Here is a 26,132-nt window from a genome sequence, read left to right as displayed (position 1 = left end):
GCAGACTATAGTTTTTTTCTCTCACTCTCGGGCCAGGATACCTGCCTCCCTAAAATAAAAAGGAGGGAGATCAACTAAATATGGATCCAGATATCCTCTCCATCCCTTAGGGACAGGAAAAACACTGAGGATAGAAGGTGGGGAGGGGCTATTTAACCTCTTGTGTTTTCTGTCCCTAATTAGAATGGGGAGGCAACCTCCTGTGGTGCTGTCGTGGAGGGGACTGGAGAAAAGTTAGTGACCAGTATACAAAGTGACGTACTTTGTGCTTCTATTGGTGGAGCACAAAGTATGAGCTGCAATTTAGGCCTGCCCCTTCCCTTTATCTTTTGCACTGCACACAAGACATACAACGCCTGTTTGAACCAGCGGTGGACACCACTTCCAAATTCTTCCTAAAGGTACCGTCACACTAGACGATATCGCTAGCGATCCGTGACGTTGCAGCGTCCTCGCTAGCGATATCGTCCAGTGTGACAGGCAGCAGCGATCAGGCCCCTGCTGTGCTGTCGCTGGTCGGGGAAGAAAGTCCAGAACTTTATTTGGTCGCTGGACTCCCCGCAGACATCGCTGAATCGGCGTGTGTGACACCGATTCAGCGATGTCTTCACTGGTAACCAGGGTAAACATCGGGTAACTAAGCGCAGGGCCGCGCTTAGTAACCCGATGTTTACCCTGGTTACCATCCTAAAAGTAAAAAAAACAAACACTACATACTTACCTACAGCCGTCTGTCCTCCAGCGCTGTGCTCTGCTCTCCTCCTGTACTGGCTGTGAGCGTCGGTCAGCCGGAAAGCAGAGCGGTGACGTCACCGCTCTGCTTTCCAGCCGCTGTGCTCACACAGACAGTACAGGAGGAGAGCAGAGCACAGCGCTGGAGGACAGACGGCTGTAGGTAAGTATGTACTGTTTGTTTTTTTTTTACTTTTAGGATGGTAACCAGGGTAAACATCGTGTTACTAAGCGCGGCCCTGCGCTTAGTTACCCGATGTTTACCCTGGTTACCGGCATCGTTGGTCGCTGGAGAGCTGTCTGTGTGACAGCTCTCCAGCGACCAAACAGCGACGCTGCAGCGATCCGGATCGTTGTCGGTATCGCTGCAGCGTCGCTAAGTGTGACGGTACCTTTACTGTCAGAAGGGGATAATCGCTATCTGGTATATCTCTGTCACCTTCCCTAGGAGATCACTCCTTTGATTACCATCACGTCTTCTGTATAAGGGATTTCTTTTTCCTAGCTTTTTTACAAATGTATTTCACGCAATTGAACAATAGGATATGTTGTTTTGACACAAATAAGATTGGAGGTATATGGTGTTTGGGTTTGGCGGAATGCATCAAATATATATTTATAAAGTAATAGGTGCGTTCACAACCCGGGGTCCACCGTGCAGGAGTAAACCCGCTGCTAGTAACAGACGGTACTATATGGCGGTATAATAAGTGAACTCTGTTACTTCACAGAGTCATTTAAGACAAGAGAACGCTGTTGCCCTGTAAACCTCACAGAGGCACACAGCTATCAAATAGAGCGAACAGTGGTCATACAGTCAGAATAGCACACGCAAAACTCCTCACCGGAGGTGCCGGTATTCTAGGGACTTATTTCAGCTGGGCCCTGAATCCACTCACACAAAACTCCTCACCGGAGGTGCCAGTATTCTAGGGGCTTATTTCAGCCGAACCCTTAAACCACATGCATATAACCACACTGGCGCTGAACACAAAACTTAGTTGATACTAGTGCATGGCCGTGCGGCCATGCAAACCTTTTATAGCTGCAGCCACTTCAGGACCTTCCTAGAGGACCAAATGGGAGCTGCTGTAGGACCTGAGCATGTGACCCCCGACCTCCAATGAGAGGTCTTACCCTGGGCATGCTCAGAAGGGGAAAAGCAGGACTTTAACATGAATAAAACTACATAAATGTGGTATCACCATAATCGGTGACAAAATGAATAACATTAATAATTTGTGCATGTAAGGCTGGTTTCACATTTGCGTTTTTTTGGGTGCGTTTTTGCGGTAAAAAACGCAAAAAAAACGCATGGTGAAAAAACGCATGTAAACGCATGCAAACGCTGTGTTTTTTTGACGCATGCGTTTTTGCATGTGGTGTAAAAAACGCGGCGTTTTACCGCGTTTACATGCGTTTTTTCATGCGTTTGCGTTTTTTAAACGCATGCTGAGAAATGTGTGACAGCTGCCAATCATTAAAAAAAAGTAAAAAACCCACTATAAACAGAAATAGTTAGGGTTAGGGGTAGGGGTAGGGTTAGGGGTAGGGATCATAACCCTAACCCTAAAGGGATCCTAACCCTAACCCTACCCCTAACCCTAACCCTAACCCTACCCCTAAGGGATCCTAACCCTACCCCTAACCCTAACCCTACCCCTAACCCTACCCCTACCCCTAACCCTAAGGGATCCTAACCCTAACCCTACCCCTAACCCTAAACCTACCCCTAACCCTAACCCTACCCCTAACCCTAAGGGATCCTAACCCTACCCCTAACCCTACCCCTAACCCTAACCCTACCCCTAACCCTAAGGGATCCTAACCCTACCCCTAACCCTAACCCTAGCCCTACCCCTAACCATAAAGGGGTTAGGGTTAGGGTTAGGGGTAGGGTTAGGATCCCTTAGGGTTAGGGTTAGGGGTAGGGTTAGGATCCCTTTATCACCTTTACGTTGGGTGGTGGCATATTAGTGTGTTTTCAGGGTTTTTAATAAAAAAACGCATGCGTTTTTTAACGCAAAAAACGCATGCACCAAAAAACGCATGCGTCCCCATTGACTCCAATGCATTTTTTGACACAAAAAAAACGCATGAAAACGCATGCGGTTTTTTTTGGTCCAAAAAACGCTTCTGAAAATACTACAAGTAGCATTTTAGAAAAAAAACGCATGCAGTAAAAAAACGCATGCGTTGCAAAACGCGACCAAACGCATACACAAAAAAACGCATGCGTTTTCAATGTTAAATATAGGGAAAAAAAACGCATGCGTTTTTTTGAAAAAAAACGCAGCAGACAAAAACGCAAGTGTGAAACCAGCCTAAATAGTGTAAAATGTAAAACTTTTATTCCATTGAGCAAATAAAAGTTTGGTTAAAAGTTATATGTACCCCAATATGGTGCCACTGAGAAATACAAATGATTCCATAAAAAACAAAAAGAATGCCGCCAATCAGTTACATTGACGATAAAATTTAAATTATAAAATGCAACAATGAAAAAAAAAAAAAAGTTTCGTCCTAAAGGGCCAAAATGGACAAGTCTATAATCATGGAAAAATAAAAACATTTGTCAATCAATTAACAGTGTATTACATATAGTTACATATCAGGTTTGCAGACAATGACACTACAACATGAAAAACTGTCACTTTACAATATACTTTAATATGGGAAAGTAGCAACTTCATTGCCTTCCAGCAGATCAGTGTCCTTTTCTTCCCTGCTCACACTGTAAGCCTATGTTCCCATGATGAGTTTCTGATTAGTTTTTTTTTTTAAGCTGCCTATTTTTGAAAAAAAATGCATGCAACGTATTTTAAGTAATGGGGACAGAAAATCTGCAACATAAAATAACTCACCAAAAACTCATCGTGGGAACATAGCCTAAATGTTCAGAAAATAAAATATATCTAGTGTGAACTAGTAGATACTAGACTAGCGGCCCTGTGACTGTCATTTTTTTCCTTTTTATAGTAAATTATCTATATTCCTAGTGCACAATACATTTTGTTTGCTTCTTAACACATACTGCATGTCTAAATGACCAACAAAAGAAAAAAAAAAAACACAAAACTTTTTTAGGCATTGTCCACAATTTCAGCTTGCTTTATCTATTACGGTACCTTGTTCTTTTTTGCTGCCATTTGGTTCCATGTTACATATCTTTCCACATCTCGAGTCCACATCTCCCTCCACTTCAAGTAAATCATATTCTTCTCCTTCACTTAGCGGACTCTGCGGGAGGCATATGTATTAAAAACAGGAGATGAAGCGGAGGTGTACAACAGACATTTGCAACAAAGGAAATAATTACGTTCTTACTCCTCCAGTCGCCATTGAGCCATGAAGCCGATTCTGCCGCAACCACGCAGTCTTGTACTGGTCCAGCTTTTGCCCTTTGTACCGTACTGATGCCCAACCACAGCCAGATTTCTTCGCAGGGTTAACTAGACGTTTGCAGTGTGTAGCCCATGCACTGGGAGAGTTAAAGGCTTGACCACTTTCCTGCCAAATAATTTTCCCATCCAGCAAAAGATCGCCAATAAACTTCCTTCCCTGAGAAAGAAAAATTGGGGAATTTTGTGAAATCCAATCCAGCTTGCCTAAAGGCGGTGACTCAAAGAAAAAGCTGGAAAGTGGCCATACCCTTGAGGCAGCTTTCAGTAGACCCCCATACATATTAGATGGTCAATTGGTCTTCCCACAAGGCTACGTTCACAAAACCATATTTTAGATCTGAGTGATGTTATACAACAGATCTGCCAGGTGACCTTTATTGTTTCACGGATCAAAAAGCCATGTGAAAAATTGAAAATTTGCAATAAAAACATTTTTTTATACTACAAAAATGATTTTTTAATTTTTTTTTTTTTATACTTCAAGAGAACCGGTGACTAAATTGATGGTGCCCGAACCACAAGCTCCGATTCATGCTGCCTGTGGTTCACCAGCAGAAATATACTGACCGGTTCCCTGGAAATCATTTTCAATACTTATTAGTCCTACAGGAAGACTTCAACATGCTATCCTTTGCTTGCATAGGTAATACATTGCAAGACAGTCTCCGATAGGATCTAATAAGCATTTCACCATGGTAGACGAAGAAGCCATTTGGACTTCCAGATGCCACAGCGCCATATTGGCATCATGTGATTTTTTTTTTGTGAAGGTGCCGATGATCACCCTCTATCACACTCCTGTTGACTGTAGCATTTAATGGCTTAACTGCTCAGATCTGACCCAGCTCTAGTTCTAGTAGATGCAGGAGTGCTGTCTATTACACCCGGCTCCTGAACCCGCGTCATTCTTGGGATGTATGTGAATGGCCTGATTATTCCATATTAACCCCTTTACCCCCAAGGGTGGTTTGCACGTTAATGACCAGGCCAATTTTTACAATTCTGACCACTGTCCCTTTATGAGGTTATAACTCCGAAACGCTTCAACGGATCCTGGTGATTCTGACATTGTTTTCTCGTGACATATTGTACTTCATGATAGTGGTAAAATTTCTTTGATAGTACCTGCGTTTATTTGTGAAAAAAACGGAAATTTGGCGAAAATTTTGAAAATTTCGCAATTTTCAAACTTTGAATTTTTATGCAATTAAATCACAGAGATATGTCACACAAAATACTTAATAAGTAACATTTCCCACATGTCTCCTTTACATCAGCATAATTTTGGAACCAATTTTTTTTTTTTGTTAGGGAGTTATAAGGGTTAAAAGTTGACCAGCAATTTCTCATTTTTACAACACCATTTTTTTTTTAGGGACCACGTCTCATTTGAAGTCATTTTGAGGGGTCTATATGATAGAAAATGCCCAAGTGTGACACCATTCTAAAAACTGCACCCCTCAAGGTGCTCAAAACCACATTCAAGAAGTTTATTAACCCTTCAGGTGTTTAATAGGAATTTTTGGAATGTTTAAATAAAAATGAACATTTAACTTTTTTACACAAAAAATTTACTTCAGCTCCAATTTGTTTTATTTTACCAAGGGTAACAGGAGAAATTGGACCCAAAAAGTTGTTGTCCAATTTGTCCCGAGTATGCTGATACCCCATATGTGGCAGTAAACCACTGTTTGGGCGCATGGGAGAGCTCGGAAGGGAAGGAGCGCCGTTTGACTTTTCAATGCAAAATTGACAGGAATTGAGATGGGACGCCATGTTGCGTTTGGAGAGCCACTGATGTGCCTAAACATTGAAACCCCCCACAAGTGACACCATTTTGGAAAGTAGACCCCCTAAGGAACTTATCTGGATGTGTGGTGAGCACTTTGACCCACCAAGGGCTTCACAGAAGTTTATAATGCAGAGCCATAAAAATAAAACAAAATTTTTTTCCCACAAAAATTATTTTTTAGCCCCCAGTTTTGTATTTTCCCTAGGGTAACAGGAGAAATTGGACCCCAAAAGTTGTTGTCCAATTTGTCCTGAGTACGCTGATACCCCATATGTGGGAGGGAACCACCGTTTGGGCGCATGGGAGGGTTCGGAAGGGAAGGAGCGCCATTTGGAATGCAGACTTAGATGGAATGGTCTGCATGCGTCACATTGCGTTTGCAGAGCCCCTAATGTACCTAAACAGTAGAAACCCCCCACAAGTGACACCATTTTGGAAAGTAGACCCCCTAAGGAACCCATCTTGATGTGTTGTGAGAGCTTTGAACCCCCAAGTATTTCACTACAGTTTATAACGCAGAGCCATGCAAATAAAAAATTTTTTTTTTTCCACAAAAATTATATTTTAGCCCCCAGTTTTGTATTTTTCCAAGGTTAGCAGGAGAAATTGGACCCTAAATGTTGTTGTCCAATTTGTCCTGAGTACGCTGATACCCGATATGTGGGGGGGAACCACCGTTTGGGGGCATGGGAGGGCTCGGAAGGGAAGGAGCATCATTTGGAATGCAGACTTAGATGGATTGGTCTGCAGGCGTCACATTGCGTTTGCAGAGCCCCTAATGTACCTAAACAGTAGAAACCCCCCACAAGTGACCCCATATTGGAAACTAGACCCCTCAATGAACTTATCTAGATGTGTTGTGAGAACTTTGAACCCCCAAGTGTTTCACTACAGTTTATAACGCAGAGCCGTGAAAATAAAAAATCTTTTTGTTTTCCCACAAAAATTATTTTTTAGCCCCCAGTTTTGTATTTTCCCAAGGGTAACAGGAGAAATTGGTCCACAAAAGTTGTTGTCCAATTTGTCCTGAGTACGCTGATACCCCATATGTTGGGGTAAACCCCTGTTTGGGCACACAGGAGAGCTCGGAAGGGAAGGAGCACTGTTTTACTTTTTCAACGCAGAATTGGCTGGAATTGAGATCGGACGCCATGTCGTGTTTGGAGAGCCCCTGATGTGCCGAAACAGTGGAAACCCCCCAATTATAACTGAAACCCTAATCTAAACACACCCCTAACCCTAATTCCAACGGTAACCCTAACCACACCTCTAACCCTGACACACCCCTAACCCTAATCCCAACCCTATTCCCAACTGTAAATGTAATCTAAACCCTAACCCTAACTTTAGCCCCAACCCTAACTGTAGCCCCAACCCTAACCCTAACCCTAGCCCTAACCCTAGCCCTAACCCTAGCCCTAACCCTAGCCCTAACCCTAACCCTAGCCCTAACCCTAACCCTAATGGGAAAATGGAAATAAATACATTTTTTTTTATTTTTCCCTAACTAAGGGGGTGATGAAGGGGGGTTTGATTTACTTTTATAGCGAGTTTTTTAGCTGATTTTTATGATTGGCAGCCGTCACACACTGAAAGACCCTTTTTATTGCAAAAAATATTTTTTGCAATACCACATTTTGAGAGCTATAATTTTTCCATATTTTGGTCCACAGAGTCATGTGAGGTCTTGTTTTTTGCGGGACGAGTTGACGTTTTTATTGAAAACATTTTTGGGCACGTGACTTTTTTTTATCGCTTTTTATTCCGATTTTTGTGAGGAAGAATGACCAAAAGCCAGCTATTCATGAATTTCTATTGGGGGAGGCGTTTATACCGTTCCGCGTTTGGTAAAATTGATAAAGCAGTTTTATTCTTCGGGTCAGTACGATTACAGCGATACCTCATTTATATCATTTTTTTATGGTTTGGTGCTTTTATACGATAAAAACTATTTTACAGAAAAAATAATTATTTTTGCATCGCTTTATTCTCAGGACTATAACTTTTTTATTTTTTTGCTGATGATGCTGTATGGCGGCTCTTTTTTTGCGGGACAATATGACGCTTTCAGCGGTACCATGGTTATTTATATCTGTCCTTTTGATCGCGTGTTATTCCACTTTTTGTTCGGCGGTATGATAATAAAGCGTTGTTTTTTGCCTCGTTTTTTTTTTTTTTTTTCTTACGGTGTTTACTGAAGGGGTTAACTAGTGGGACAGTTTTATAGGTCGGGTCGTTACGGACGCGGCGATACTAAATGTGTACTTTTATTGTTTTTTTTTTTTATTTAGATGAAGAAATGTATTTATGGGAATAATATTTTTTTTTTTTTTCATTATTTTGGAATATTTTTTTTTATTTTTTTTACACATTTGGAAAATTTTTTTTTACTTTTTTACTTTGTCCCAGGTGGGGACATCACAGATCAGTGATCTGACAGTTTGCACAGCACTCTGTCAGATCACTGATCTGACATGCAGCGCTGCAGCCTTCACAGTGCCTGCTCTGAGCAGGCTCTGTGAAGCCACCTCCCTCCCTGCAGGACCCGGATCCGCGGCCATCTTGGATCCGGGGCTCGAGCAGGGAGGGAGGGAGGTAAGACCCTCGCAGCAACGCGATCACATCGCGTTGCTGCGGGGGGCTCAGGGAAGCCCGCAGGGAGCCCCCTCCCTGCGCGGTGCTTCCCTGCACCGCCGGCACATCGCGATCATCTTTGATCGCGGTGTGCCAGGGGTTAATGTGCCGGGGGCGGTCCGTGACCGCTCCTGGCACATAGTGCCGGATGTCAGCTGCGATAAGCAGCTGACACCCGGCCGCGATCGGCCGCGCTCCCCCCGTGAGCGCGGCCGATCGGCTATGACGTACTATCCCGTCCAGGGTCAGATAAGCCCAGGGCACCTCGACGGGATAGTACGTCTAAGGTCACAGAGGGGTTAAGATGTACATCACCAGTCTTTTGTAGAAAGGGGTTTCACAGTCCATATTGTCATCCCAATACAAAAAAGGCAAAGTAATGCAAAAGAATATTTATCTAAAACGGGTATTTATAAAGAGTTTTGTTCCGGTTTGAAATTTTATATCTAATTTTACTATTTTTAATCTGCTTTTTTTATTTAAAAAAAAAAAATGACTTTTACTTGTATTACTTTTATGGCTTACTTTGTATGATCGTATGTATACCTATGATCAGGGCTGTGGAGTCGGAGCCCATTTTGGTGGAGTCGGTGTCATGGAAATGGAGGAGTCGGAGGTTTGGCTTACCGACTGCACAGCCTTGACGTTACATCCGGCTGTCCTTGACGTTACATCCGGCTGTCCTTGACTTTTCTGCAGCAAATATGCTGCAAGAAAAGTCAACCTGCGTTTTTCCACCATCGATTCAAGTCAATGGGTGAAAAACGCTGGAAAAAGAGACATGCTCTATGTCCAAAAAACACAGCAAAGCACAAAATCCTGATGACACAAAAAACCAATGTGTGTGCATGAGATTTCTGAAAACTCATAGGCTTTGCTGATACTATAAAAAGCAGCTGAAAATTAGCATTAAAAAAAGCAGCAAAAACGTCCTGTGTGAACTCACCCTAGAAGTGATTTATCTGCTCTGAGCAATGAGGCTACTTTTATAGATTTTTTGCCTGTCAGTCTGCAGCTTCACTACCTCTCATTATCACACTGGTCTGGGTTCTGATCGGAGCGATAATACACTGACCAGAGCGAAGACCAGTCTGATAGTAATAGACAGAAGCTGCAGGCAGGGACAACGGTACTATACTGATGGCTGCTGGGGACTCCGTGATCACCAGTGTGACAATGACAGATACTGAAGCTGCATACAGGCAGGGGAAAGTCTTCCAATAAAGTAAGAGAATGCATGGTGCAAAACCCGGCCATCCACAAGATGACAGCAAGCTTCCTCTAAAAAAAATTGATACATAAAATGAGTATTTTAGATAGATATTGATATGGACAGCATCCAGGAATTAAGTAAACACACACACTGTAATTACATTTTTAATAAAACTAGATTTTTGGTGATATGTCCTCTTTAAATTGATTTAAACAATGGGTACAAGATATATTTTTACATATTCCTAATATACTTGTTAAAAGAAATTGAAACAGTTTGATAGCTAAGCAAAATGTAAAGCTATAAACGATCTCACCAAGTAGAGTATAGATAAGACCCCTTGGCCTGGCTCGATCAGGCCATCTTTCAAGAGTACCCGCAAGGTGATGCCCCTCTTTGTCAAAAAGTTGTTTGCCTTTTCAGAGTGAGGCACTCTTCCAGAGCTCTCGGTTTCATGATCTTCCAGCTCCTCATCATCATCTTCAAGTACATCATCACCCCAAGGACATTGCTCCTCCATTACTGAGAAAGAGAAATAGTATTCTAGTCACCATTTTAATAAAAAAAATATTTTAGGAATGTTACAGGGGAAACTGATTTGCTTTAAAATATCTGTCTGTAAAATACACATTTGATTGGTATATTCAGCAGCTTGCAAGAGGGACGTGCTGTGAGATTTCACCTGGACAAAAACTAATCTAGTGCCATCATCATAGAAACACTTGGAGCCAGAGTCATCATTTGCTATTTTTACAAGTCATTTTGTTTCTTTGTCTTGTGGAATTCATTGACATTTTATGCACCAAATTATTCAAAATGGCACATGTGGTCAGGGTTACCATCAAGAATTTCGGTGCCTGATGCACACAAAATTCTCACGGCGATCTGCTGTGAAGACACTGAGCTTGACCTGCGGTGACCTCATCAGTGGCATTTTCCCAGGTGTCCTGAGGTCACCGCAGTTCAGCAAGGCTGGGAACCTCAATGATGTCACTGCTGCTCAATGATGCTGAGCTCTCAGCAGCTCATTCCCCAGTGATTCTCAGCCTGGACGGTCGCATCTTGGCACCATACAGGTTGAAAACTATTTAGCTCCCAGACATGGATTACAGCGTGGGACAGAATGACAGACATGTGAGGGATATTGTTGTTTTTTTATTTTTATTACAGGAGATCGAGGGCTTCAGTGGTATTGGGCATTAGGGGAGTATGACTGTGTTGGTTATTTTTAAATAAAAAAGGAAAAACTGTGCTTTGTTTTATTTCTAATAAAAGGCTTTATTCTGGCTGTGTCCATATTTACCAGGTGTAGACACCTCTCCATTACAAAGCTGTGGGCTTGATGTCACCTGACTATACAAAGGTGATATCAACCCCACAAATATGAAGCCCACTTGCCACCGCTACAGAATTGTCACATCTAATAGATGTGCCTTTTCTGGACAGCTGCAGGCTGCTATTTTTAGGCTGGGGGGCCTATATCAATGAGAATGCCAGCCCCCAGCTGTGAGCTTTAGCAAGGCTGGTTGTCAAAAATGGGGGATCCCCCGCCGCTCTTTTCAAAAATTTATGCAAATAATTAAAAAAAACAGTGTGGGGACCCCTCTATTCTTGATAAATAAACTTGCTGAAGCCGACAGCTTAGGGTTGCAGCCCCCCGCTGTGCGTTTTGCCAAGCTGGTTATAGAAAATAGGGGGAACCCACGCCAGGTTTTTCATTCATTTATTTAGTTATAGCGCAGGCGGTGGGCGATGAACGCCCCCATCATCCGCTCCTCATGTCACTGTTCTTAGCGGCAGCAGGTGTAGGTTGATGGGTGTAATGGTCCCAAAAGCCTCCACCTACTGTTATCGTTCTGACTTTAATATAACGCTCATCATTCTCTCCTGCTTGTGCCGATCGCCGGCAGAGCAGCGGAGACTGATGAGAGCCATCTTCAGCACCTGCCGCCGGGAAAAAACACTTACTGTACTGCTTCTTCCCCGGTGCCGATGTGTGTCACACAGATGACTCAATGTGTGCAGGACGTTTTGCGGCCTGTACTGATGGTAAGAAAATGGACATGTCAGCGTGTTTTGCACACACGCACACGGTCCGTGGAAACACACTGACATGTGCACAGATGACATGTGCACAGACCCATTCATTTGAATGGGTCTACGTGTGTCAGAATCTCAGGTACAAGTGAAAACTGTCACCGCACATACCGGAGACACGGATATGTGAAAGAGGCCTTAAAATGTAGCTGCTCTTTTAATTTTTATTTCATAAAATCATGGCTCACATGAAAATAAGCCACCTTGCAATATACTGTATTTCAGAAATCTGCTTCTTTCTCCTCCTAGAACGCTCTTTTACACACAAATCACGGGCAAAATCTGGATTCAGGGAAGACCGTTTTTTCCATAATTGAGATAGGAGATGACAGTTGGTGCCATTACAATTCAATGGGGGGGGGGGGGGAGGAGCTAGAGGAAGACAGACATTCTGCTGCAAGTTCCCCTGACATGACAGTCTCTGTTCACCCTAGACCTTGATGAGCACCAATTGCACGCAGAATCCTTGCACTACACAAGCACCAGTGACTCGCTGGCACCTGCACATTAGGAATGTGAAGCAAATGGGAGAAGACACGCACAGGCGCAAGATTCCAGATGAACACCCGATGTCACAGGGACAGAAAGATGCAGTGGGAGGGGATACATAGGATATTGGAGGCAGAATTATCTTCCGTGCAGTGTTCTTCCCATATTCTGGAAGAGCTCATCTACATCATCGGATAAAAGCGGATTTCTCAACAAAGCATCTGATATAAGGCACACAGCGAGGGATTTCCTCCAGCATTCTAAGGCCTGTATGCCCATATTAACCCCTTCACCCCCAAGTCTGTTTTCACCTTCCTGACCAGGACAATTTTTACAATTCTGACCACTGTCACTTTATGTGAAGTCATAATTTCAATGGATCCCACTAATTCTGAGTTTGTTTTCTCGTGACATATTGTACTTCATTAGAGTGGTAACATTTCTTTGATAGGACGTGCATTTATTTGTGAAAAAAATGAAATTTGGTGAAAATTTAGCAATTTTCAAACTTTGAACTTTTATGTCCTTAAATCAGAGCGTCATATCGCACAAAATACTTAACATTTCCCACATGTCTACTTAACATCAGCACAATTATTGAAACATCATTTTTCTTTGTTAAGCAGTTCGAAGGGTTAAAAGTTTTTCTTTGTTAAGCAGTTCGAAGGCTTAAAAGTTGACCAGTGATTTATCATTTTTGCAACAAAATGTCCAAAACTTTTTTTTTTTTTTTAGGGACCACATCACACATTTGAAGTGACTTTGAGAGGCAGAAAATACCCAAAAGTGACACCAATCTAAAAACTGCACCCCAACTGTGCTCAATACCACATTCAAGAAGTTTATTAACTCTTCAGGTGCTTCACAGGAATTTTTGGAATGTGGAAGAAAAAAAACAAACATTTACTTTTCCTTCACAAATTTTCCTTTAGACCTAATTTTTTTTTTACTTTCACAAGGGTAACAGGAGAAAATGGAACTTACAATTTGTGGTGTACGCCGATACCCCATATGTGGGGGAAATATACTCGTTGGGCGCACGGCAGAGCTCGGAAGGGAAGGAGCGCCATTTGACTTTTAGAATGTAAAATTTGATGGAATAATTAGCTGACAGCATATCGCGTTTGGAGAGCCCCTGATGTGCCTAAACAGTGGAAACCCCCACAAGTGACCCCATTTTGGAAACTAGACCCCTTAGGGATGGTACCTAGATGAGTATTGGGCACCTAGAACCCCCAGGTGCTTCACAGAAGTTTATAACATAGAGTCGTGAAAATAAAATAACACATTCTTCCCCAGATAAATCTTTTTGAGCTCCATATTTTACATTTTCATAAGGGCAAGAGGAGAAATTGTTCCATACAATTTGTTGTGCAATTTCTCCTGAGTTTGCAGATATCCCATATACAGTTAGGGCCAGAAATATTTGGACAGTGACACGATTTTCGCGAGTTGGGCTCTGCATGCCACCACATTGGATTTGAAATGAAACCTCTACAACAGAATTCAAGTGCAGATTGTAACGTTTAATTTGAAGGGTTGAACAAAAATATCTGATAGAAAATGTAGGAATTGTACACTTTTCTTTACAAACACTCCACATTTTAGGAGGTCAAAAGTAATTGGACAAATAAACATAACCCAAACAAAATATTTTTATTTTCAATATTTTGTTGCAAATTCTTTGGAGGCAATCACTGCCTTAAGTCTGGAACCCATGGACATCACCAAATGCTGGGTTTCCTCCTTCTTAATGCTTTGCCAGGCCTTTACAGCCGCAGCCTTCAGGTCTTGCTTGTTTGTGGGTCTTTCCGTCTTAAGTCTGGATTTGAGCAAGTGAAATGCATGCTCAATTGGGTTTAGATCTGGAGATTGACTTGGCCATTGCAGAATGTTCCACTTTTTGGCACTCATGAACTCCTGGGTAGCTTTGGATGTATGCTTGGGGTCATTGTCCATCTGTACTATGAAGCGCCGTCCAATCAACTTTGCAGCATTTGGCTGAATCTGGGCTGAAAGTATATCCCGGTACACTTCAGAATTCATCCGGCTACTCTTGTCTGCTCTTATGTCATCAATAAACACAAGTGACCCAGTGCCATTGAAAGCCATGCATGCCCATGCCATCACGTTGCCTCCACCATGTTTTACAGAGGATGTGGTGTGCCTTGGATCATGTGCCGTTCCCTTTCTTCTCCAAACTTTTTTCTTCCCATCATTCTGGTACAGGTTGATCTTTGTCTCATCTGTCCATAGAATACTTTTCCAGAACTGAGCTGGCTTCTTGAGGTGTTTTTCTGCAAATTTAACTCTGGCCTGTCTATTTTTGTTATTGATGAATGGTTTGCATCTAGATGTGAACCCTTTGTATTTACTGTCATGGAGTCTTCTCTTTACTGTTGACTTAGAGACAGATACACCTACTTCACTGAGAGTGTTCTGGACTTCAGTTGATGTTGTGAACGGGTTCTTCTTCACCAAATTAAGTATGCGGCGATCATCCACCACTGTTGTCATCCGTGGACGCCCAGGCCTTTTTGAGTTCCCAAGCTCACCAGTCAATTCCTTTTTTCTCAGAATGTACCCAACTGTTGATTTTGCTACTCCAAGCATGTCTGCTATCTCTCTGATGGATTTTTTCTTTTTTTCAGCCTCAGGATGTTCTGCTTCACCTCAATTGAGAGTTCCTTTGACCGCATGTTGTCTGCTCACAGCAACAGCTTCCAAATGCAAAACCACACACCTGGAATCCACCCCTGACCTTTTAACTACTTCATTGATTACAGGTTAACGAGGGAGACGCCTTCAGAGTTAATTGCAGCCCTTAGAGTCCATTGTCCAATTACTTTTGGTCCCTTGAAAAAGAGGACGCTATGCATTACAGAGCTATGATTCCTAAACCCTTTCTCCGATTTGGATGTGGAAACTATCATATTGCAGCTGGGAGTGTGCACTTTCAGCCCATATTATATATATAATTGTATTTCTGAACATGTTTTTGTAAACAGCTAAAATAACAAAACTTGTGTCACTGTCCAAATATTTCTGGCCCTAACTGTATGGTTGAAAACTACTTTTGAGGCACAGTGCCAAGCTCAGAAGGGAGGTAGCGCCATATTACAGGGCAGATTTTGCTGCACTGGTTTGAGGATGCCATGTTACATTGGTAGAGCCCCTGAGGTGCCAGAACAGCAGAACCCCCATAAGTGACCCCATATTACAAACTACACCTCTCAATGAATTCATCTAGGGGTGCAGTGATCATATTGCCACCACATGTGTCACAGAATTTTATACCATTGGGCAGTGAAGATAAAATAATTTACATTTTACCACCAAGATTGTGTGTCAGCCCCAAGTTTTACATTTTCATATTTGGAAATTGGTAAAAAAAAAAAAAAGGCACCAAAATGTGTCCCACAATTTCTGCTGAATGTAGGACTACCCCATATGTGACTGTACAGCACTGCTTAGCCAGACGGAGAGACTCCAGAGGGACGGAGCGCTGTTTGCCTCCTGGAGAGCAGATTTTTCTAGAACAGTTTGTGGACTCCATATACAGAGCCCCTGTGATAGAACAGCAGAATTCCTCTCAAGTGACTCAATTTTGGAAATTAGAACCCTTGAAATTTATCTACAGATACAGTGATGATATTGACGCCATGGATGTTTTCCAGAAACAAGCAGCAGTGGATGTTGTGGAGTGAAAATTGCAAACTGCCGTTGTAGTGACCAGTACACTATGCCCAGCCCGTGCCCGTGTGGACGCAATATGTGGTTTAGGCACACTGGAGCTCAGAAGGGAGGGGGCATTTGGAAGCGGAGAATTTGCTGAATTTCTTTTGGGGGGATGAGGAGCCATTTTGCTTTTCCAGAGCCTTTGTGCTACCAGTAACGTGGAAGCCCCCTATATTTCTGCTAATAGATGACAGACCTGAGTAAGGGCTTCCTGATTTTGTGGATTCAGTTTAAGCTTTTTCCCTGCAGGACCCCGCGGCCATCTTGAGGCCGGGGGTCTCCACGGGTGATGCTCCTCTATGTCGTCGTCACTACTGACAGCGGCATCAGAGGGGATAAATGCACGCGATCAGTGCTAGCACCGATTGTAGGCATTGCTGCGGGGTGTCAGCTCTCACAGAAAGCTCACACCCGTGTGCACCAATAGATACGGATGTGGGGAAGAGCATATAATTGGAGCACTTGTTCCCTTTACATAAGGTTTTTTACTATGTGGTCATTGACCGTTTTTGAAGTGAGGGATAGTTGTTCCCTATGTAAATGTAGGGGAGTTTAACCGCCTTGATATTTATTCATGCACTGGCACCCTATTCCAATGGTGCAGCACACGTTTCTATGGGTGCACCCGTACTGTATATTCAAATAGCTGTGTTCATGATACTTAGGATTGAAATGTAATTCACCGCATTTTATATTGTAAATTTATACATTCTTTGTGATTAATATGTTTCAGTTTTTTGGTTTCTAGTTGGAAGCTTCACAGGGTATTATCCCAAGTAGTTGTGGGTGGTTTCTGCAGGACTACTATTGATTATGGTATCTGTATCTGAGATCATGTATATGTATATATATCTACTATATAATTGTCTAAGGATCACTTCCGTCTGTCTTTCTGTCATGGATATTCATTGGTCGCGGCCTCTGTCTGTCATGGAATCCAAGTTGCTGATTGGTTGTGGCAAAACGCCCACAACCATTGCCACAACCAATCAGCGACGGGTGCAGTCCGGCGGCAACATGGCCGCTACTTCCTCCCCGCAGTCAGTGCCCACTCCATACTCCCCTCCAGTCAGCGCTCACACAGGGTTAATGGCAGCGCTAATGGACCGCATTATGCCGCGGTGTAACGCACTCCATTAACGCTATTAACCCTGTGTGACCAACTGTTTTACTATTGATGCTGCCTATGCAGCCGCAATAGTAAAAAAGATCTAATGTTAAAAATAATAATAAAAAAAATAAAAAATCGTCATATACTCACATTCCGGCGCCTTTCCCGCTCCTCGCGACGCTCCGGTGACCACTCCATGCAAGCAGCAGGTTCCGGTGGCAAGGATGGTATGCGGCAAGGACCTGCCATGACGTCACTGTCATGTGACGTCATCATGGGTCCTGCGCCCATACCAACCCTGGGACCGGAAGCTGCCGTGTGCACCGCACACAGGTCCAGGAATTCAACGGAGGGTGAGTATATGTTTATTTTGTATTTTCAGTCTGTATACTACATGGCTCTGTGCTGTATACTCCGTCGCTGTGCAATATACTACGTGGCTGGGCAATATACTATGTCGACATGCATATTCTAGAATACCCGATGCGTTAGAATCGGGTCACATTCTAATTATATATATATATATATATACACATATATACACACACACACTAGCTATTGAACCCGTTCTATGCCCGGGTGGCAAGTATTTATATTGGTATATGGTCTCCATCCTGGTATGTGCTGCTCCATCCTGCGCCCCCATCCTGTCATGTGCTGCTCCATCCTGCGTCCCCATCCTGTCATGTGCTGCACCCATCCTGCGCCTCCATTCTGTCATTTGCTGCTCCCATCCTGCACCCCCATTCTGTCATGTGCTGCTCCGATCCTGCGCCCCCGTTCTGTCATGTGCTGCTTCCATCCTGCACCCCCGTTCTGTCATGTGCTGCTTCCATCCTGCACCCCCGTTCTGTCATGTGCTGCTGCCATCCTGCACCCCCGTTCTGTCATGTGCTGCCCTATTCTGTAATGTGCTTCCCCCATCCTGCCCCCCGTTCTGTCATGTGCTGCTCCCATCCTGCGCCACGGTTCTGTAATTTGCTGCTCCCATCCATATGCCCCATACGCTGCTCCATAAAGGTTTATAGCCCCCATAAGACGCTCCATATTATATGCCCCGTACACTGCTCCATAAAGGTTTATGGCCCCCATAAGATGCTCCATAGTATATGCCCCCGTACACTGCTCCATAAAGGTTTATGGCCCACATAAGATGCTCCATAGTATATGCCCCATACACTGCTCCATTATGGTTGATGGCCCCATAAGATGCTCCATAGTATTATATGCCCCGTATGCTGCTGCGATATATAAAAAAAAAAAAAAATACCACACTCACCTATCCTCGCTGGGCGCCGAGTGCTGGGGGGCCTGAGCAGGCGGGGACACCGGCGCGCTGTGGGGGTCAGGTGTCGGAATCGCCGCTAGCTCAGGCCCCCGACACTTGCTATATTCACCTGGCCCTGATCCAGCGCTGCGTGCCGCTCCGTGTTCCGGGTCCTCTGGCTGTGACTGTTCAGTCAGAGGGCGGCGCGCATTAAGCACGTCATCGCGCCCTCTGAAAGTCACAGGCAGAGGACCCGGAAGATGGAGCGGCGTGCAGCGCTGGAACGGGACAGGTGAATATAGCTCATACTCACCCTCCTGGCGCGTCCCTGCTATCCGTTGGAGATCGCGGTGTGCGTTCAGTGCTTATGCATACTGCGATCTTCTGGGAGCGTCACTCTGTGGGGTCCAGACTGCGCCGGCACTTGCGCAGTCTATAAAGGCTTCGGACAGAGTGACGCTCCCAGCCTTATATTATAGATATATATATAATTAGATGGTGGCCCGATTCTAACGCATCGGGTATTCTAGAATATGCATGTCCACGTAGTATATTGCCCAGTCACGTAGCATACAGCACAGACACGTAGTATAATGCCCAGCTACGTAGTATATTGCCCAGGCACGTATGTAACAGGTTACAAAATAAAAAAGAAACATATACTCACCATCCGAAGAGCCCGTTGTAGTTCCGGCGCTTGAGTGCGGTGCACCCGGCAGCTTCCGGTCCCAGGATTGGTATGAGCGCAGGACCTGTGATGACGTCGCGGTCACATGACCGTGACGTCATGGAAGGTCCTTCTCCCATAGCATCTTTGGAAGCGGAACCTGCCGCTTGCAGTGGCAAGGACAGGACGGTGGAGGGTGAGAATAACTTTTTTTTTTTTTAACATTAGATCGTTTTACTATTGATGCTGCATACGCAGCATCAATAGTAAAAAGTTGGTCACACAGCTGCGTAACCGGAGTGCGTTACAGCCCGGTCCGGTAAGGCCGGCGTCACACTAGCGAGTTTTACGGACGTATGAGCGCATTAAATACGTCCGTAAAACACGCATTCCACACGGCCCAATTATTCTCTATGCCCCATCTCCTATCTGCCGTATTTTACGGCTTTCTACGGCCGTAGAAAATCGCAGCATGCTGCGTTTGTCACCGTATTGCGCAAAAAAAAAAAAAAAGCCAATGCAAGTCTATGGGGGCCCGAAAAATACGGATTACACACGGACCAGCAGTGTGACTTGCGAGAAATACACAGCGGTGTTAGCGAGAAAAGCCGGCAATTCAGTGCGGTGTACAGTAAAATCACACTGACAGCTTACAATAGAATAGGTGGAATAAATATGTACACATAGAATAGGTCATATCCCCCTTATTTTTGCATATTCCACACTACTAATGTTAGTAGTGTGTATGTGCAAAATTTGGCCGTTCTATTAAATTAAAGGGTTAAATGGTGGAAAAAATTGGCGTGGGCTCCCGCGCATTTTTCTCCGCCAGAGTAGTAAAGCCAGTGACTGAGGGCAGATATTAATAGCCTGGAGAGGGTCCACGGTTATTGGCCCCCCCTGGCTAAAAACATCTGCACCCAGCCACCCCAGAAAAGGCACATCTGGAAGATGCACCTATTCTGGCACTTGGCCACTCTCTTCCCATTCTCGTGTAGCGGTGGGATATGGGGTAATGAAGGGTTAATGCCACCTTGCTATTGTAAGGTGACATTAAGCCAGATTAATAATGGAGAGGCGTCAATTCTGACACCTATCCATTATTAATCCAATTGTATGAAAGAGTTAAAAAAAAACCCACACATTATTAAAAAGTCTTTTAATGAAATAAACACACCGTTTGTTGTAATATTTTATTGTACGCTCAATCCACTGGCTGAAGACCCTCGCTCTGTGACAAAGAAAAAATAATAAACCAACAATATACATACCTTCCGTAGATCTGTAACGTCCCACGTTGTAAATCCATCTAAAGGGGTTAATTTTTTTTTACAGCCAGGAGCTCTGCTAATGCAGCGCTGCTCGTGGCTGTAAAACCCCAGCGAATGAATGGGAACTAGGTCAACGACCTGTAGTTACCTTCATTCGCGGTGATGCGCCCTCTGCTGTGAGATCCGTACAGTGAGATTTTCTCGCCAGCTTGCAAAATTATATATATATATATATATATATATATATATATATATATATATATATATATGTTGTGAATTCTGTGGCCAAGCTCCCTCCTGTGGTCGTGAGTGGTACTTCGGCTGGTTCTGTCTATGAGCTTCCTCTGGTGGATGAGAGTGGTACTGCGGCTTCTGAGTTTCCTTCCTCAGGTGATGAGGTTAAGTCGTTAGGTGGTGCTCTATTTAACTCCACCTAGTGCTTTGATCCTGGCCTCCAGTCAATGTTCTAGTATTGGTCTTGCTTTCTCCTGGATCGTTCCTGTGGCCTGTCTTCCTGCATAAGCTAAGTTTTGCTTGTGTTATTTTTGTTTGCTATTTTTTCTGTCCAGCTTGCTATATTGGTTTTTCTTGCTTGCTGGAAGCTCTGGGACGCAGAGGGAGCACCTCCGTACCGTTAGTCGGTGTGGAGGGTCTTTTTGCCCCCTCTGCGTGGTTGTTTGTAGGGTTTTGTGTTGACCGCAAAGCAATCTTTCCTATCTTCGGTCTGTTCAGTAAGTTGGGCCTCACTTTGCTAAATCTATTTCATCTCTGCGTTTGTATTTTCATCTCTACTCACAGTCATTATATGTGGGGGGCTGCCTTTTCCTTTGGGGTATTTCTCTGAGGCAAGCTAGGCTTATTTTTCTTTCTTAGGGCTAGCTAGTTTCTCAGGCTGTGCTCGAGGCGCATAGGACTGGTCAGGAGCGCTCCATGGCTACCTCTAGTGTGGTTGGATAGGATTAGGGATTGCGGTCAGCAGAGTTCCCACGTCTCAGAGCTCGTCCTATGTTTTTGGTAATTGTCAGGTCACTTTGTGTGCTCTGAACTTCAAGGTCCATTGTGGTTCTGAATTACCTGTTCATACATACATACATACATATATATATATATATATATATATATATATAATGTTTTCACGAATATTTGAGCCCATGGATCCATTCTATGTCCATTTTGCCTGGTTGTGAGAAAAAAAACGCAGTACGGATGCCATACGGATTACATACAGAGATTTACATGCGCAAAATATGCAGCCACACCTTGCCTACGGATGACATACGGATCACTGTTCAGGGAACATTTCTGCATATTTGGTCTGTAAAAACAGACCGTATTTTTTTTACGTTGTGTGTGACACCAGCCTAATACTTGCGGCACAAGTGTGGCATGCATGTGCCGCATCAGTACCACAAAGACGGGCGCCAGGGAAGAAGCGTTACAGTAAGCGCTGTTCCCCGGGTGCTGAACACGGCTCTCATCATTCTTTCCTACTCTGCCGGCGATCGGCACAAGCAGGGGAGAATGATAAGAGCCGTTTTCAGCACCCGGCGCCGGGGAACAGCACTTACTGTAACGCTTCTTCCCCGTGCCCCCATCCATGTGTGTTATGTGCATGCATGTGTGCTGGATATTTTGTGGCCCGCGCGGACATTAAAAAAACGGACATGTCAATGTATTTTGCCCATGGACACGGTCCGTGGAAACACACTGACATGTGCACAGAACCATTCACTTGAATAGGCAAAGAGCGCTCCATTCCTCCCGAGTCTCTCCGCATGGCTGCCCAATGGTATAAAATTCTGAGACACACCCATGGTGTCAATATGATCACTGCACCCCTAGATGAATTAATTGAGAGGTGTAATTCATAAAATGGGGTCACTTATGGGTGATTCTGCTTTTATGGGACTTCATGGGCTCTCCCAGTGGGTCATGGCACCTGCAAACCATAACCGTAAAATCTGGCGCTCCTTCCCTTCTGAGCTCTGCCGTGCGCCAAAACAGTGGTTTACCCCCACATATGGGGTATCAGCGTACTCAGAACAAATTGCACAATAACTATTAGCGTTCAATTTCTTCTGTTACCCTTGGGGAAAAAAAATTTGGGGAGAAAATATATATTTTTCCCACAAAATTTATTATGATTTCTTATTTTTTTACGGCTCTACGTTATAAACGTCTGTGAAGCACTTGGGAGTTCAAAGTGCACACCACACATCTAGATAAGTTTCTTGGGGGGTCTAGTTTCCAAAATGGGGTCACTTGTGTGGGGGTTTCTACTGTTTAGGTATATCAGGGGCTCTGCAAACGCCTGCAGACCATTCCATCTAAGTTGGCATACCAAAAAGTCAATATTTCCCTTCCAAGCCCTGACGTGTGCCCATACAGTAGCTTTCTCACACATATGGGGTATCAGTGTACTCAGGACAAATTGGACAACAACTTTTGGGGTCCAATCTCTACTGTTACCCTTGGGAAAATAAAAATTGGAGACTAAATGATCACGTTTGTGGAAAAAACATGATTTTTTTTTTATTTTCAAGCCCAGGCGCTATAAACTTTAGTGAAACACCTGGAGGTTCAGGGTATGTGCACACGTTGCGGATTTTGCTGCGGATTCGCAGCTGTTTTCCATGAGTTTACAGTACCATGTAAACCTATGGAAAAAAACGAGCGGAAACGCAGTGCTTTTTACCTGCAGATTTCTAAAGACAGGTGAGGAAAAATCCGCAGAGGTTCCATCTACGTGTGCACATAGCATCAAAGTTCTCACCACACATCTAGATAAGTTCCTTGGGGGGTGTAGTTTCCAAAATGGTGTCACTTGTGGGAGGTTTCTACTGTTTAGGCACATCAGAGGCTCTGCAAATGCAACATGGCGACCTCAATTTCAGCCAATTTTGCATTGAAAAGTAAAACGGCGCTCCTTCCCTTCCGAGCTCTGCCATGCGCCCAAACAGTGGTTTACCCCCACATATGAGGTATCGGCGTACTCAGGACAAATTGCACAACTTTTGTGGTCCAATTTCTCCTGATACCCTTGGGAAAAAAAAAATTGGATCTGAAGTAATTTTTTTGTGAAAAAAAGCTAAAATGTTAATTTTTTAACATTCCAAAAATTCCTGTGAAGCACCAGAAGGGTTAATAAACTTCTTGAATGTGATTTGAGCAACTTGAGGGGTGCAGTTTTTGGAATGGTGTCACTTTTGGCTATTTTCTATCATATAGACCCCTCAAAGTAACTTCAAATGTGATGTGGTCCCTAAAAAAAAATGGAAATGGTGTTGTAAAAATGAGAAATCGCTGGTCAACTTTTATATTTATATTTTATATTGTACCCATGAATAAAATATTTTCATGAAAAAAATATAAAAGTTCACATATTTGGTATCACCGTGTCTGGAACGACTTGACCTATAAAACTGTCTCATTAGTTAACCAGTTTAGTGAAAAAATAAACAACAAGGCAAAAACAATGCTATATCATCACACTGACAAACAAAAAGTGGAATAAAATGCGATCAAAAAGACAAATATAAATAAACAGGTTACTGTCCCAAAAAAAAAACAAGCCGTTATACAGCTCCATAAAAAAAGTTATAGCTCTCAAAACAAAGCGATGCAAAATTACGGTAGGTTTTTATTGTTTAACCCCTTCATGACCTTGGGATTTTTCGTTTTTCCGTGTTCGTTTTTCACTCCCCTCCTTCCCAGAGCCATAACTTTTTTATTTTTCCGTCAATTTGGCCATGTGAGGGCTTATTTTTTGCGGGACGAGTTGTACTTTTGAACGACATCATTGGTTTTACCATGTTGTGTACTAGAAAACGGGAAAAAAATTCCAAGTGCGGTGAAAGTGCAAAAAAAGTGCAATCCCACACTTGTTTTTTGCTTGGCTTTTTTGCTAGGTTCACTAAATGCTAAAACTGACCTGCCATTATGATTCTCCAGGTCAGTACGAGTTCATAGACACTTAACATGACTAGGTTATTTTTTTACCTAAGTGGTGAAAAAAAATTCCAAACTTTGCTTTAAAAAAAAAAAAAAAAAAAAATGCGCCATTTTCCGATACTCGTAGCGTCTCCATTTTTCATGATCTGGGGTCGGTTGAGGGCTTATTTTTTGCGTGCCGAGCTGGCGTTTTTATTGATTCCAATTCGGTGCAGATACGTGCTTTTGATCGCCTGTTATTGCATTTTAATGCAATGTCGCGGCGACCAAAAAAACGTAATTCTGGCGTTTCGATTTTTTTCTCGTTACGCCGTTTAGCGATCAGGTTAATGCTTTTTTTTAATTGATAGATCGGGCGATTCTGAACATGGCGATACCAAATGTGTAGATTTTATTTTTTTTTATTGATTTATTTCGATTTTTTTTTTTTACTTTTGCCATGCTTCAATAGCCTCTATGGGAGGCTAGAAGCAGGCACAGCACGATCGGCTCTGCTACATAGCAGCGATCTGCTGTTCGCTGCTATGTAGTAGAAAATCAGGTGTGCTGTGAGCGCCGACCACAGGATGGCGCTCACAGCTACCGGCGATCAGTAACCATAGAGGTCTCAAGGACCTCTATGGTTACAATGGAGAAGCATTGCCGACCCCCGATCATGTGATGGGGGTCGGCGATGACATCATTTCCGGCCGCCTGGCCGGATGCGGTGGTTAAATGCCGCTGTCTGCGTTGGACAGCGGCATTTAACTAGTTAATAGCGGCGGGTGAATCGCGATTTCACCCGTCGCTATTGCGGGCACATGTCAACTGTTCAAAACAGCTGACATGTCCCGGCTTTGATGCGGGCTCACCGCCGGAGCCTTGCATCAAAGCAGGGGAGCCGACATCGGACGTACTATACCGTCCGATGTCAGTAAGGGGTTAAAAGAGCAAAATCAAAAATCAATATAAATGGAGTATCACCGTTATTGTACTGACCCAAAGAATAAAGCTGCCTTACCAATTTTACCACAAGCGAAACATTTAAAAAAAAAAAAAAAATCCTGAATTTCTGTTCGTTCATTCTGCCTCTCAAAAATCCAAATAGAGAGCGATCAAAAAGTGTAATTTCTCTGAAAATGGTACCAATAAAAACGTTAACTCACATGACTCTGTGGGCTGAAAAATGGAAAAATTATAGCTCTAAAAATATGGTGATGCAAAAACTGCTTTTTATTGTGTGACAGCTGTCAAACTTAAAAACCTATATACATCTGACACTGACCAGAAGAAGAAAGTCACCTAATCACTTATGCCGCATGAGGAACGGCGTTAAAAAAATAAATTTAAAAAAAAAAAATGTAACCAATTTTTCAACTGTTGTAGATTTTTTTTTTTGTTTTCATTCTGCCTCCCAAAGATCACAGTACGGCCGGTGTCCTAATATGATCTCGAGCCTGGGAACTTTTCAGAATATTTTCCCACGCTCGAGTTCATATGAGGACATCCAGCAGAGGGCACATCACCGCAACTGAAGGTAACTACAGGTCATTGACCTACACTCCATTCATTTGCTGGGGTTTTACTGGCAGGAGCACAGCTGCATTAGGCCAGTCTCACACGTCCAGATGATTCCGGTAGCGGAATTATCTGTGTCCGTGTGCTTACGTTGAACATCAGTGTGGCACACGTGCGGCAGCCGTATGCCGACTGAGGACCGCACGGACTGTGCAGGAGACAGCGCTAGAGTTAAGAGCTGTCCCCTGCGTGTGGTGCTGAAGCCGGTA

General features: G+C 43.5%; 1 protein-coding gene across 4 annotated transcripts in view; it reads right to left on the bottom strand.

The window, feature by feature from the left end:
• Nucleotides 1-26,132, bottom strand: part of MPND (MPN domain containing) — a 107,679-nt gene that overhangs the window by 75,239 nt on the left and 6,308 nt on the right. For all 4 annotated transcript variants that reach the window (XM_069741344.1, XM_069741361.1, XM_069741369.1 and 1 more), the window contains exons 2-4: nt 10,092-10,297; nt 4,060-4,293; nt 3,861-3,972 (exon numbers count right to left, since the gene is read on the bottom strand). In XM_069741344.1, the coding sequence (XP_069597445.1) occupies nt 3,861-3,972; nt 4,060-4,293; nt 10,092-10,295 (550 nt within the window). In that variant the 5' untranslated portion in view covers nt 10,296-10,297. The remainder of the gene's footprint in view (nt 1-3,860; nt 3,973-4,059; nt 4,294-10,091; nt 10,298-26,132) is intronic.

Source organism: Ranitomeya imitator, chromosome 1 (assembly GCF_032444005.1).
Source record: "Ranitomeya imitator isolate aRanImi1 chromosome 1, aRanImi1.pri, whole genome shotgun sequence".
Taxonomy (NCBI): domain Eukaryota; kingdom Metazoa; phylum Chordata; class Amphibia; order Anura; family Dendrobatidae; genus Ranitomeya; species Ranitomeya imitator.
This window is presented reverse-complemented; position numbering and strand designations above follow the sequence as displayed.